The sequence below is a fragment of the Myotis myotis genome, unplaced genomic scaffold (genome assembly GCF_014108235.1).
Source record: "Myotis myotis isolate mMyoMyo1 unplaced genomic scaffold, mMyoMyo1.p scaffold_m19_p_2, whole genome shotgun sequence".
Lineage (NCBI taxonomy): Eukaryota > Metazoa > Chordata > Mammalia > Chiroptera > Vespertilionidae > Myotis > Myotis myotis.
The window spans coordinates 63,237,814-63,252,006 of NW_023416324.1; the positions used below are offsets into that span (position 1 = coordinate 63,237,814).

A 14,193-nucleotide genomic window follows, 5' to 3' on the forward strand; every position below is an offset into this window, starting at 1 on the left:
ATCGCTTACCTGAACATGTTACGATTTATGTTTATTTTCTACTTTTTTGAACCAACATAGGTCACACCCAAAGCAGGTGGCTAGAGAAGACCAGCAGAAAATCTTTGCTAATAAGTCAGTCAACACATATTTGCCTAATCAGGGGAGGAAACTGGTGGCTAAGATAAAATTAATTTTTGTTCTGTGATGAAAGGCTTTGTTTTTTCCCCCCTAAGACTTTCTGTTCTTTTACCAGGAAAATGAGAGGTTGAGTGCTTTAATTAAAATCCAGTTCATGTCTTTCTATCCACACTTGATGATCTCTGACCTCTGTCACCAATCACTTAGTCATGATTCCAAGTTCCCTATTTTTTAGTGGTTCACCATCAGAGAGTAGCATGAGTCCACAGAGAGGGCTCCATAATACTGGAAGCAGCATCCTTCATTTACAGAGACTTACATTTAAACAGCAAGCTTGGTTTTGAGCCAATGGTCATATTTTGTTTCCTCTATGTTCCTGCAGGGGCTTAACATTTTTCTTGAAGAAAATCTGATTTATCCAACACTTGTCATAATTGGCCCCAGACCTTTCTGCTTGCTAAAGTTGCCAACTCTATTAAGAAAAGCAAGAAAGATGCCAACGGCTGGCTACTTACAGGAATCCCAGGTTTTCCAGAAGCACCAGGAGCTCCTTTTTTCCCCATAGGGCCCTAAAAATGTAAATCATAGTTGTTAAGTGATTGCAATAAATTTAATTAAACTTGAAGGCATAGAAAAGAATCCTGAGACTTGGATGCTGCACTACAGCAAGTACTGCCACTAGCTAGCTAGCTGTCACTGGGACTGCCATTTAAATGATCTGGGAGTCATTTTCTTCAACCTTAACTGGGAGAATTTGACCACATCATCTATCAATTTTCATCTAGCTCCAAATTAATAGTTTAAAAATTTAAATCTTAAATCTAAGAAGGAACTGAATAGATTATTTAACAAATAACTTTCAGGCAGGGCTTTTGTCTCTTTATTGAAAGTGGCTAAGTACTTCATTAATTCAGCAGTAAACGTTTATTGAGCATTTTGCACCAGGGACTCTGCTATGTGCTGGGAGTGCAAAGTAAAGTCTCTGACCACCAAGCCCTGACAGTGTAGTAACAGACATGACCTAATCAGCCTAAAATGTGCTTTCTAGAAGCATAGAGAACATACTTGTGAATTAAAGAACTGATATTTATTTCCCACGGAACTCCTTGTTTTTCCATGTCTGAGGCGTTTTAAATCCTAATTGATTCAGCAGCAACTGGCCTGCCAGGATAGTTAGAAACGTTACCCTTGCAAATTATGACATTATTCTGATGATATCCTAAAATTATTTTAAAAAGAGAAATGTGGAATAGAGTGACCTAGTTCATAAATAATAAAAAAAGAGCCTATGATCATTACCACAAATATTTCTCAGAAGTCATCAAAACTTCTCACAAACAGGATAATTCCACTAAAATGGGATGTTATTCAAATCTGAAGATAAATTATGCCAAAGATTCAATTTGATAACAATAAGAAAGTAAAAAAGACTACATTTTCTGAAAATGAGCTTGAGCATTTTAAGAAGTAGTATATCTAGCCACAGAGAAAAAGAGCATTTTACATGAGATAAAAATCTAACTTTTTTAGAATTTGATAATGGGGAAATATATGGATCAAGTGTTCTTCAAACTTTGAAACTATTTACTTGTCTTAAAAAGTCACTAATGTTAAGTTTTTCTAAGGGTAAGAAAACAAAACAAAAAATATGTGATAGTTGGTTACCTGGGTTTAGTTGAAGCTTCTGGAATATATGATCCCTATGATATATATGTGACAACACATATATTTCAGAACACAATAAAGACTTTAAAAATTGAAAAAATTCTGATTTAAGTTATCTTAAATAGCCCTAATTTGGGACCTGGAGAGTATTATGCTAAGTGAAATAAGCCAGTCAAAGAAAGACAAGTATCACATCATCTCATTCATATGTGGAAGGTAGGGGTGGGTGGGTGGGAGAGAAGAGATCAACCAAAGAATATATATATATATATATATATATATATATATATATATGCATAACCCATGGACACAGGCTAGAGGTGGGCTTCAAGGGGTCAATGGGGAGAACCAAGATGGCGGCATAGGTTAACGCCGGAGTTTGCCGCTTTGAACAACTACTTCAAAAGTGAAACCAAAAAACAGAAGGGACATCACCCAGAACCACAGGAACGCTGGCTGAGTGGAAGTCCTACAACTAGGAGGAAAGAGAAACGCATACGGACACTCAGAGGAGGCACAGTGCTGAAGTCAAATTCTGAGGTGCGGAGTGCGCGAGCGGGCTGGCGACGGAGGGCGCGGTTGGCGTTTTCAATCGGGAGGGAGTCGCAGACTCTGAGCTCCAGATCCGGGCGAGTCTTTAGCGACCCAGACTCAAACGGGAGAAGCGGGACTGTCTGGCTTCGGTCAGAGCGAGTGCAGCTTTCTCTCCGAGCTTTGCAGTGGGTGCTGGGACTCTGAGAGGCAGAGCCCCTGGGGACAGGACTGAGAGCCGCCATAACTGCTCTCTCCGGCCCACCCTGTTGATCCTGTGCGACCCGCCCCGCCCAAGCCCTGCACACAGGCATTTGCCGGATAGCCTCAGGCAAAGGCTAGGTTAGCACCTCCCTAGAGGACAGAAGTTCTCTCACTGCTGACACAGCTGATTCTCATAGCCACTTGGCCTGGAGGTCAAACCCTCCCTGGAATTAGCTACAACAATCAAGATTTAACTATAAGACTGCGAACAAAGACCACTAGGGGGTGCACCAAGGAAGCATAACAAAATGCGGAGACAAAGAAACAGGACAAAATTGTCAATGGAAGATATAGAGTTCAGAACCACACTTTTAAGGTCTCTCAAGAACTGTTTAGAAGCCGCCGATAAACTTAATGAGATCTACAAGAAAACTAATGAGACCCTCGATGTTATGATGGGGAACCAACTAGAAATTAAGCATACACCGACTGAAATAAAGAATACTATACAGACTCCCAACAGCAGACCAGAGGAGCGCAAGAACCAAGTCAATGATTTGAAATGCGAGGAAGCAAAAAACACCCAACCGGAGGGGCGGAATGAAAAAAGAATCCAAAAATGCGAGGATAGTGTAAGGAGCCTCTGGGACAGCTTCAAGCGTACCAACATCAGAATTATAGGGGTGCCAGAAGATGAGAGAGAGCAAGATATTGAAAACCTATTTGAAGAAATAATGACAGAAAACTTCCCCCACCTGGTGAAAGAAATGGACTTACAGGTCCAAGAAGCGCGGAGAACCCCAAACAAAAGCAATCCAAAGAGGACCACACCAAGACACATCATAATTAAAATACCAAGAGCAAAAGATAAAGAGAGACTCTTAAGAGCAGCAAGAGAAAGAAACTCAGTTACCTACAAGGGAATACCCATACGACTGTCAGCTGATTTCTCAACAGAAACTTTGCAGGCCAGAAGGGAGTGGCAAGAAATATTCAAAGTGATGAATGCCAAGAACCTACAACCAAGATTACTTTATCCAGCAAAGCTATCATTCAGAATTGAAGGTCAGATAAAGAGCTTCACAGATAAGGAAAAGCTAAAGGAGTTCATCACCACCAAACCAGGATTATATGAAATGCTGAAAGGTATCCTTTAAGAAGAGGAAGAGGAAGAAAAAGGTAAAGATACAAATTATGAACAACAAATATGCATCTATCAACAAGTGAATCTAAGAATCAAGTGAATAAATAATCTGATGAACAGAATGAACTGTTGATTATAATAGAATCAGGGACATAGAAAGGGAATGGACTGACTATTCCTGGGGGGGAAAGGGGTGTGGGAGATTCGGGAAGAGACTGGACAAAAATTGTGCACCTATGGATGAGGACAGTGGGTGGGGAGTGAGGGCGGAGGGTGGGGCGGGAACTGGGAGGAGGGGAGTTATGGGGGGGAAAAAAAAGAGGAACAAATGTAATAATCTGAACAATAAAGATTTAATTAAAAAAAAAAACTAAAAAAAAAAAAAAGGGGTCAATGGGGTAAAAGGGACATACGTAACACTTTCAACAATAAAAATGTTTAAAAAATGGTATATGAAGCATGATTATATTAAAATATGTTAGCCAGTGTGTGTTTTTTCTTTTATACTTGTTAATATATTTCTTTTTTATGCAAAGAGATAGATTTGTTCTAGATTTATTTATTTTTTTTTCTTTTTAAAATTTAGTTTTTATTTTATTTTATTATGGTTTAACAAGTGACATAGTTCTACAAGGCTTGTCATTAAAACAGCAGTACAGGTTTCTTTTGGGGATGATGAAAATGATCTAACATTAGGTTGTGGTTGCATAACTCTGTAAATATACTAAAACCCCTTGAATTGTCCACTTAAAATGGAAGAACATTATGGTATGCAAATTATATCTCAATAGAGCTCTTATAAAAAGGGGAGGATAATAAATACATAAAAAAAAAGCGGTCTCTTGACACCCCCCTTCTTGCTTATTAGAGGCAACCACTGTTTTTTTCTCTTTCAATTTTATTTTATTATTATTATTTTTAATTTTTTTAATTGATTTCAGAGAGGGAGAGGGAGAGAGAGATAGAAACATCGATGACAAGAGTCATTGATTGGCTGCCTCCTGCACACCCCCTACTGGGGATTGAGCCTACAACTCAGGCATGTGCCCCGACTGGGAACTGAACCTCCTGGTTCTTGGGCCACACCGGCCGAGCCTCAATTTTATTTTATATTGGTTTCAAGTGCTTAATGGTTAGACAATCATATACTTAATGTGTTCCCCTTGATATTTCCAGTACTCACCTGGCACTATACATGGTTAATGCAATATTTTTGATTATATTCCTTATGGTTTGCTTTACATCTCTGTGACTATTTTGTAGCTACCACTTTGTATTTCTTTTCTTTTTTCTTTTTTTTTGCTTAAAGTATTACAAAGGGTATTACATATGTGTCCATTTTATCCCCCCGCCCTAGAGAGTCCCCTAGCCTCCCCTATCCCCCAGTGTCTTATGTCCATTGGTTATGCTTATATGCATGCATACAAGTCCTTTAGTTGATCTCTTACCCCCCTACCTCCTGCCCCCCACCACTTTGTATTTCTTTTTTTTTTTTATTAAATCTTTATTGTTCAGATTATTACATTTGTTCCTCTTTTTTTTCCCCCCCATAACTCCCCTCCTCCCAGTTCCCGCCCCACCCTCCGCCCTCACTCCCCACCCACTGTCCTCATCTATAGGTGCACGATTTTTGTCCAGTCTCTTCCCGAATCTCCCACACCCCTTTCCCCCCCAGGAATAGTCAGTCCATTCCCTTTCTATGTCCCTGATTCTATTATAATCAACAGTTCATTCTGTTCATCAGATTATTTATTCACTTGATTCTTAGATTCACTTGTTGATAGATGCATATTTGTTGTTCATAATTTGTATCTTTACCTTTTTCTTCCTCTTCCTCTTCTTAAAGGATACCTTTCAGCATTTCATATAATCCTGGTTTGGTGGTGATGAACTCCTTTAGCTTTTCCTTATCTGTGAAGCTCTTTATCTGACCTTCAATTCTGAATGATAGCTTTGCTGGATAAAGTAATCTTGGTTGTAGGTTCTTGGTATTCATCACTTTGAATATTTCTTGCCACTCCCTTCTGGCCTGCAAAGTTTCTGTTGAGAAATCAGCTGACAGTCGTATGGGTATTCCTTTGTAGGTAACTGAGTTTCTTTCTCTTGCTGTTTTTAAGATTCTCTCTTTATCTTTTGCTCTTGGCATTTTAATTATGATGTGTCTTGGTGTGGTCCTCTTTGGATTGCTTTTGTTTGGGGTTCTCCGCGCTTCTTGGACCTGTAAGTCCATTTCTTTCACCAGGTGGGGGAAGTTTTCTGTCATTATTTCTTCAAATAGGTTTTCAATATCTTGCTCTCTCTCATCTTCTGGCACCCCTATAATTCTGATGTTGGTACGCTTGAAGCTGTCCCAGAGGCTCCTTACACTATCCTCGCATTTTTGGATTCTTTTTTCATTCCGCCCCTCCGGTTGGGTGTTTTTTGCTTCCTCGCATTTCAAATCATTGACTTGGTTCTTGCGCTCCTCTGGTCTGCTGTTGGGAGTCTGTATAGTATTCTTTATTTCAGTCGGTGTATGCTTAATTTCTAGTTGGTTCCCCATCATAACATCGAGGGTCTCATTAGTTTTCTTGTAGATCTCATTAAGTTTATCGGCGGCTTCTAAACAGTTCTTGAGAGACCTTAAAAGTGTGGTTCTGAACTCTATATCTTCCATTGACAATTTTGTCCTGTTTCTTTGTCTCCGCATTTTGTTATGCTTCCTTGGTGCACCCCCTAGTGGTCTTTGTTCGCAGTCTTATAGTTAAATCTTGATTGTTGTAGCTAATTCCAGGGAGGGTTTGACCTCCAGGCCAAGTGGCTATGAGAATCAGCTGTGTCAGCAGTGAGAGAACTTCTGTCCTCTAGGGAGGTGCTAACCTAGCCTTTGCCTGAGGCTATCCGGCAAATGCCTGTGTGCAGGGCTTGGGCGGGGCGGGTCGCACAGGATCAACAGGGTGGGCCGGAGAGAGCAGTTATGGCGGCTCTCAGTCCTGTCCCCAGGGGCTCTGCCTCTCAGAGTCCCAGCACCCACTGCAAAGCTCGGAGAGAAAGCTGCACTCGCTCTGACCGAAGCCAGACAGTCCCCCTTCTCCCGTTTGAGTCTGGGTCGCTAAAGACTCGCCCGGATCTGGAGCTCGGATTCTGCGACTCCCTCCCGATTGAAAACGCCAACCGCGCCCTCCGTCGCCAGCCCGCTCGCGCACTCCGCACCTCAGAATTTGACTTCAGCACTGTGCCTCCTCTGAGTGTCCGTATGTGTTTCTCTTTCCTCCTAGTTGTAGGACTTCCACTCAGCCAGCGTTCCTGTGGTTCTGGGTGATGTCCCTTCCGTTTTTTGGTTTCACTTTTGAAGTAGTTGTTCAAAGCAGCAAACTCCGGCGTTAGTCTATGCCGCCATCTTGGTTCTCTAGATTTATGACTTTCAAAATAGACTTTTCCCTAGCTTATGAATTTCAAAATAATCCTCTGAAAATCATGGCAGGTCATAGTTTGAGAAGAATACATTTTTTTTTTAAATACAAAAGCCTGATATTTAAATATTAAAAGTCTATATTTGAGTACTAAAAACCAAAGTTATAAGGGATTCAAGTCATAAAATTGATGCCATAAAGAACCAATTTAGAAGAATTATATCAATGTAACAGAGGATTTTTCCTATCTAAGGGGATATAAGATCTTCAAGTTGGAAAAAGATCAGAAGAGAAGCAAGACTATTAAATACCGACAGGTATATCTCTAAGAAGAACCCTTTATCCCACTCTGCCCTTTAAGACTCATGGTGGCTAGAAACAATAATACCCCTGATAGATTTGGGGATTTGGGCACAGACATGATGACCAGAGAGACGAATGTCCTCATTGAGAGTCCACATAAGGTACACCGAATGTCCTCATGGAGAGTCCACATAAGGTACACCGAATGTCCTCATGGAGAGTCCACACAAGCAATAGAGTAGACATTTCTGCATGAGAGGTCCAGGCCAATGGGCTCTAGAGGGTCTGAGTCCTGCAAGCACCCAGCATGGTGTGGGGAGCAGCAGAATGCTATTTCTGTGTGGCCAACAACACATGCATGTGCTCCTTAGAAGCCCATCTAAGGAGACACTGCACCTGAGACAAGAAAAAAAGCTATACGTGCTAACATGCCTCAAAGAACGTCTGCCAGGAGGGCCAAGGTACATGCCAATATGGTAGGACTATGGCAACTGGGAGCCAAAAGGATGATGTGAATTTCAGGGGATTATAGTGTAAACAGATGATGACTGAAGATCAAGGTCACCTTCTATTTCTCTTCTTCACTATTGCTACCCAGAATGTACCTGCAAACTGGACAAGAGAGTGAGTGGGGAAAACTCTAAATCAAATGCAGGACATTTGAGTGGATGAAGTTAAAGGCTGTCAACTCACTAGGTTTCTACCAATTAGGTTTTACCACTAGGTAGGATAGGCATTCAGGACAACTGATAAGTTCTATTATAAGGAACATAAAGTTAATACTTTTAGTATACCTGAATTTGTGCAAAAGGTTCAGTATGCTACACATGTTTGTGAGTGTTTTATTCCAAACATTCAAATAAAATGAATCAAAGAGCTTCACATATCACCACAAACTGATGACATTTTGGGATGTCCATTATGTTGGGGATTATTTCAGAAGAGTTAAATGTCATGTACTACAATCTACATATATGGGTCTGTCATCATGAAAACCAGAATGTTATTCAGACTTGGATGAGCAACAGGAAGCAGCTTCCAATAGAATAACACTAAAGTAAGACTAAAAATATTATTTTTAAAGTGTATTTTCCTACTTGTAATAGGACAACTGTGGCAAAATATCTCCACTGAACACAAGTGTTTAACAAATAACAAGACATAATTTCTGCTCTTTTTATATGTTCAATTCAGGAAAGATTTCTTTATTATAATCATTGTCACCATAACTAAAAGGAAGAGGTCAGCTAGAAAAACCACAGTCTTACAATGGTTTTAAATAGACAAAGATCAACGAAGTATAGAACATTGGCACTTCTTAAAAAATTGTGCATTTAAAAAAAAAAAATCTGAAAGTTGAAATTGCTGGATAGTCTTACGACTAAATGAAGAACCAACCATTACTAAACATTAATCCTACACAGAGGTGGTCTGCTCAGTGAGAAAGTACAGATTGGGCCAAAGACAAAAAAATATGTTGTCATATAAGGTGTTAGTAGATGATTAATTGAGTTGGTATCATTAGAAGGAAAAATAAGTCACTCTTCAATCCCCAGGAATCAAATATAACAAAGCTACAAGTATTCTACATTACTTTCACACTTAACTTATTTGCATTATTCTTTTTAAATATAAGAACATCATAAATCAATAGACTTTTTTGTTCTTATGATAGGAAAGGCAAATGAATTTTATATGTAGTCTTAACAGTGCATGAAAAATGTTGCTTTCTTTTTTTTCTGGCTAGCTTTGAAAAACCCAATCATCCATTTGAAATTAGATCCATTTATTTATTTATTTATTTATTTTTAAAATATATTTTATTGATTTTTTACAGAGAGGAAGGGAGAGAGATAGAGAGTTAGAAACATCGATGAGAGAGAAACATCGATCAGCTGCCTCCTGCACACCCCCTACTGGGGATGTGACCGCAACCAAGGTACATGCCCTTGACAGGAATCGAACCTGGGACCCTCCAGTCCGCAGGCCGACGCTCTATCCACTGAGCCATACCGGTTCCGGCAAGTTCTGCCTGAAATTAGATCCATTTAAAATAGCTTTCTATTCATTGGGATTGCACCACTTCATAGACCACTAGAGAAGGTAGTCTGATTCTTTGGAAAACAAACATTTTTAAATGTGCCATATAGTCCAAACCCTTGCTTGTTTGTTTGATTTTATTTAAATGAAGCTGAACAGTTATCTTGCTATTTTGCTAGTTCTAACTTGTTAGAGGGCTTTAAAATGCCAACATAAATTTAGTAAGTTAGGCAAGAATTAAAATCTCTGTCTTTTTTTAACCAAGAAATTTCAATCCACTAAAATCTGGAATTTGTTTTATGAGAAAAATAAGATTTTGGCTTGAATTTAAGTGTTTGAAAGCCATTATAAGACAGTTCACTACATTTGCATTACAAGTCTTTTAAAATATGTAGTGGGTTCTGCAGTTGATTTTGACTTACTCTAACTTTTTCTTTATAGTTCACAGTCTCATGTCCGAGAGCCCAAATGAATGAATTAGTTGGTTAAGTAAAAGGTATCATATTTTACTTAATTTATAAACCGTTTTAAAGTAATAGAGCCTTTTATATAATAACATGAGTCAGGAAGTAAAGTTTCTGGTGTTGGTTCTGTTGGTAACTAGTTCTATGATATTAGGCAACTCATAATCTCTCTGGGACTTAAATTTCTTCATCTGGAAAATGAGCAGCTTGTTCACATGAATTAAAGAGGCCATTTCCTAATCTAAAAAACTCCCCAAACCTATAAATTTAAAGGTTTGCAAAAACAAGATGACAGCAATGGACAGGATCCACTTGACCAATGAAGGTGAACTTAAATAAAGAATAGAGTCAATGATTATTCTTGTAACGACTATTACTATTTTGCATTCTAGGAGGCCTTTTAGTACAACCTTGCCCTGCATGCAAACATTACCCAAAACAGGAAATAACTAGCTCTCCTGGGTTACACAGGATTTAAACCATGGCACTTAGCGCCTTCCAGTTCTGATGCCCGGGAAGAGCTAACCGCATAGGCTGGGGGTGCAGCTGTCTAGAAAGAATATCTGATTTTCATTGGCATAATTTTAACAGATGTTTAAAAACATCAAAAAAGGTCTTCTTCCTGAGATATGTCAAAAAGAAAACACTGAGAATATAGAAGGACTAATTGTAAAAGATTAGCAGTTTCAGGATCAAACCTTGGAAAAGCATTTGCACTCATAGGCACTTAATGCAAATATAGGAAGTTATGTAAAAGCAGTAGCAGTGTTCCAGGTTCACAGATTTTTCCACAACTTTTCCCTTTTTTTTTTTTTAAAAAAAAAAAATATGTTTTTATTGATTTCAGAGAGAGGAAAGGATAAGGGGAGAGAGAGAGAAGAGAGAGAGTGAGCAACATCAGTTACGATGAGAGAGAATCATTAATCAGCTTCCTTGTACATTCCCCCTACTGGGGATGGAGCCAGCAACCGGCTATGAGCCCTGATTGGAAATTGAACCCTGACCGCCTGGTTCATGGGTCCATGCTCAACCATTGAGCCACACCGGCTGGGCACTTTTCCCATTTGGGTATTAAAAATTTTAAGTGATTGAGACAAATGCCTTCTTTTTTGTTAAGAGTTGCCATCAATGGGATACTTATTATTTATTAGTTCTTATTTATTAAGAGCCTGACTGGGAGCTACTAGGTAGATGCCAACACTATTCAAAATGGCTTCAGGAGAGGGAACACCTATGTAATATCAGATTCAACCCATTTAATTACTTACTCCCACAAGTGGGAAACACAAGTATGGGTGAAGGCTGCTTAAAATATTAGGAGAAACAGGGTCTCAAATTCATTACTTTTTAAATCTATTCTCCCCTAACTTATTATTAAAATAAAGTACATTTTATTAAGAATTTAGTTTAAAATCAGAACGCCATGAAAAGCAGGGCAACAATGACCTGATGGTACAAATTACACAGCCAGTTATTACATATGGTTGAGGCAACATCTATGTGTGCGCAGGGAAAGAGACAGCTAAATTCAATGAGCCAACAGATTTTTACTTTGCTGGACAACAAGTAATTGATTTCTCTTATGAAAAAAATATTTTAAACCAATTGTGAGTCTGTATCACAAGGATGCCCCTAGCTTACTAAAACAAATAGGTGTGACAGATGTGTCTTCACTCTGCAATGCTGGCTTTAAGGCCTGTATTTCTGCTTGAAATCCTAAGGAGAGACAATAAGTTTGGGACAATCTTAGGCAATTTTCACAAAGCCAGAGTAGGTGGCTGGTAAAGGGAAATTTGGATGGCAGTCAAAACACATATATTAATCAAAAAGTCATGTTTCAATTCAATTACTGACAAATACTGTTTAGAACCCGACAGTGATCCTTGCTCTGGAAGGAAGAATAATCATCTAAATTACAATGAACAGCCAGCTCTGCCCCTCTGTTTTCTCAAGCCAACAATACATTTCAGATGGACTTATACAATTTCAACTTACTTCAGATCCTCTCTCTCCTTTTAGTCCTTGTTCACCTTGGTCACCCGGCTCACCCTTGAACAGGAACCAAAATAGAAATCACATATGAAGGAGAGACTAAATAAGACATGTTAACATTATTATTTTTTAAATGCCAGATTTACAAAGAATGCTTTCAAAACATACTGGAGGCCCTTGTTGTCCAGTGGCACCTCTTGATCCTGGTATACCCACATGACCCTAGGAATAGAAAAGTTTGTATTATTAGATTAAACAGAGACATGTGACTTAGAGAATACGTTAGTATCTTTTCAAATGGTAGCAAAATGTTTTCAAATTTAATTTAAATATCAGAGAGATTATGATTTTCTCTTGTCAATATTATAGAACATAATGGCCACTGGGTATGATGGTGACTGAGAAAGAGTGTAAGTTTTGTGGTTTTTTTTTTTTTTTTTTTTTTTTTTTTTTTTTTTTCATGGAGATGAGTGTAATGGGTTGAATGGTGGCCCACTAAAAGATGTCTATGTCCTAATCCCCAGAACATGTGAATGTGGTCACATTTAGAAAAAGGGTCTTTGCAGATACCATTAAATTAGGATCTGAAAAGGATATTATTCTGGATTATCCATGTGGGCCTAAATCCATTGATAAGTGTCCTTACAAAAAAAAACTAGAGGCCTGGTGCACGAATTCATGCACCAGTGGGGTTCCTCGGCCTGGCCTGTGGGGTTGGGTGGAAACTGGCTCTCTGACATCCCCTGAGGGGTCCCAGATTGCGAGAGGGCACAGGCCAGGCTGTGGGACTCTACCGGTGCACAGTCGGGGCTGGGGAGGGATGTGGGAGGTTGGGCAGCCAGGGAGGGCCGCAGGAGGGCTCCAGGGTGTGTTTGGCCTGTCTCATTCAGTCTTGATAGGCCGGGACCCCGCAGCAAGCTAACCTACCAGTCAGAGCATCTGCCCCCTGGTGGTCAGTGCACATCATAGTGAGTGGTTGAGCAGCCTTAGCATATCATTAGCATATTATGCTTTGATTGGTTGAATGGATGACCAGATGATTGGACACTTAGGATATTAGGCTTTTATTATATAGGACTAGAGGCCCGGTGCACAAAAATTTGTGCACTCGGTGGGGAAGGGGTCCCTCAGCCTGGCCAGTGCCCTCTCGCAGTCTGGGACCCCTCGGGAGATAACGACCTGCTGGCTTAGGCCTGCTCCCGGGTGGCAGAGGGCAGGCCCAATCCCTAGGTGCAGCCCCTGGTCGGGCTCAGAGCAGGGCCGATTGGGGAGTTGGAGCGCCACCCCCTGTCATGCACAGAGCAGGGCGATCGGCAGGTTGTGATTCCACCCTCAGTCATGCTCAGGGTAGGGCCGATTGGGGGGTTGGGGCACCATCCCCTGTCACACTCAAGGCAGGGTCGATGGGGAGGTTGTGGCGCCACCCCCTGTCATGCACAGAGCAGGGCCAATCAGGGGGTTGGGGCATTTCCCCCTGTCACTCACAGAGCAGGGCCCATCAGGGGGTTGGGGTGCCGCCTTCTATCACCCACAGAGCAGGGCCGATCAGGGGGTTCAGGTGCCGCCACTCTCACACTCAGGGCAGGGCCGATGGGGAGGTTATGGCTCTACCCCGTCACACAGAGAGCAGGGTCCCTGGGGGGAGGGGGGGTGGGTTGGGGCACCACACCCTGTCACCCACAGAGCAGGGCCGATCAGGGGGTTGGGGCGCCGCACCCTGTCACACACAGAGCAGGGCCGATCAGGGGGTTGGGGCGCCACACCCTGTCACACACAGAGCCGCAGGGCGATCAGGAGGTTTGGGCGCTGCCCCCTGTCACGCTGATCCCGGTGCCGGGAGGCCTTGCGGCTCTGCTGATCCCGGTGCTGGGAGGCATATTACCCTTTTACTATATAGGGTAGAGGCCTGGTGCATGGGTGGGTGCTGGCTGGTTTGCCCTGAAGGGTGTCCTGGATCAGGGTGGGGGTCCTTACTGGGGTGCCTGGCCAGCCTGGGTGAGGGGATGATGGCTGTTTGCAGCTGGTCACACACCCTTCAGGGTGGGGGTCCCCACGGGGGTGCCTGGCCAGTCTGGGTGAGGGGCTGAGGGCTGTTTTCAGGCTGGGGTTGACTGAAGCTCCCAACCGCTCCTTTTTTTCTTTTCTTTTTTTATTCTGGGCCAGCTTTAGCTTTGAGGCTTGGCTCCAGCTCTTAGGCCTCCGCTGCTGAAAGTAGGTTTCTGGCCTTTGCTTACAATGTTGCGATCCTGCTGGCTGAAGCCCGGCAGGTTTCTGGGGTTTTGTTTAGCTTCTATGTTTGTTACATAGTTGCTTGAAGCTCAGAGGCCTGCAGCGGCAG

General features: G+C 41.4%; 1 protein-coding gene across 1 annotated transcript in view; it reads right to left on the reverse strand.

Moving 5' to 3' along the window:
* The window catches only part of COL24A1 (collagen type XXIV alpha 1 chain), a 304,137-nt gene that overhangs the window by 57,970 nt on the left and 231,974 nt on the right, over positions 1–14,193 (reverse strand). Inside the window, exons 43-45 of the mRNA XM_036348461.1 lie at positions 12,024–12,077; positions 11,859–11,912; positions 636–689 (exon numbers count right to left, since the gene is read on the reverse strand). Coding sequence (XP_036204354.1) covers positions 636–689; positions 11,859–11,912; positions 12,024–12,077 — 162 coding nt within the window. The remainder of the gene's footprint in view (positions 1–635; positions 690–11,858; positions 11,913–12,023; positions 12,078–14,193) is intronic.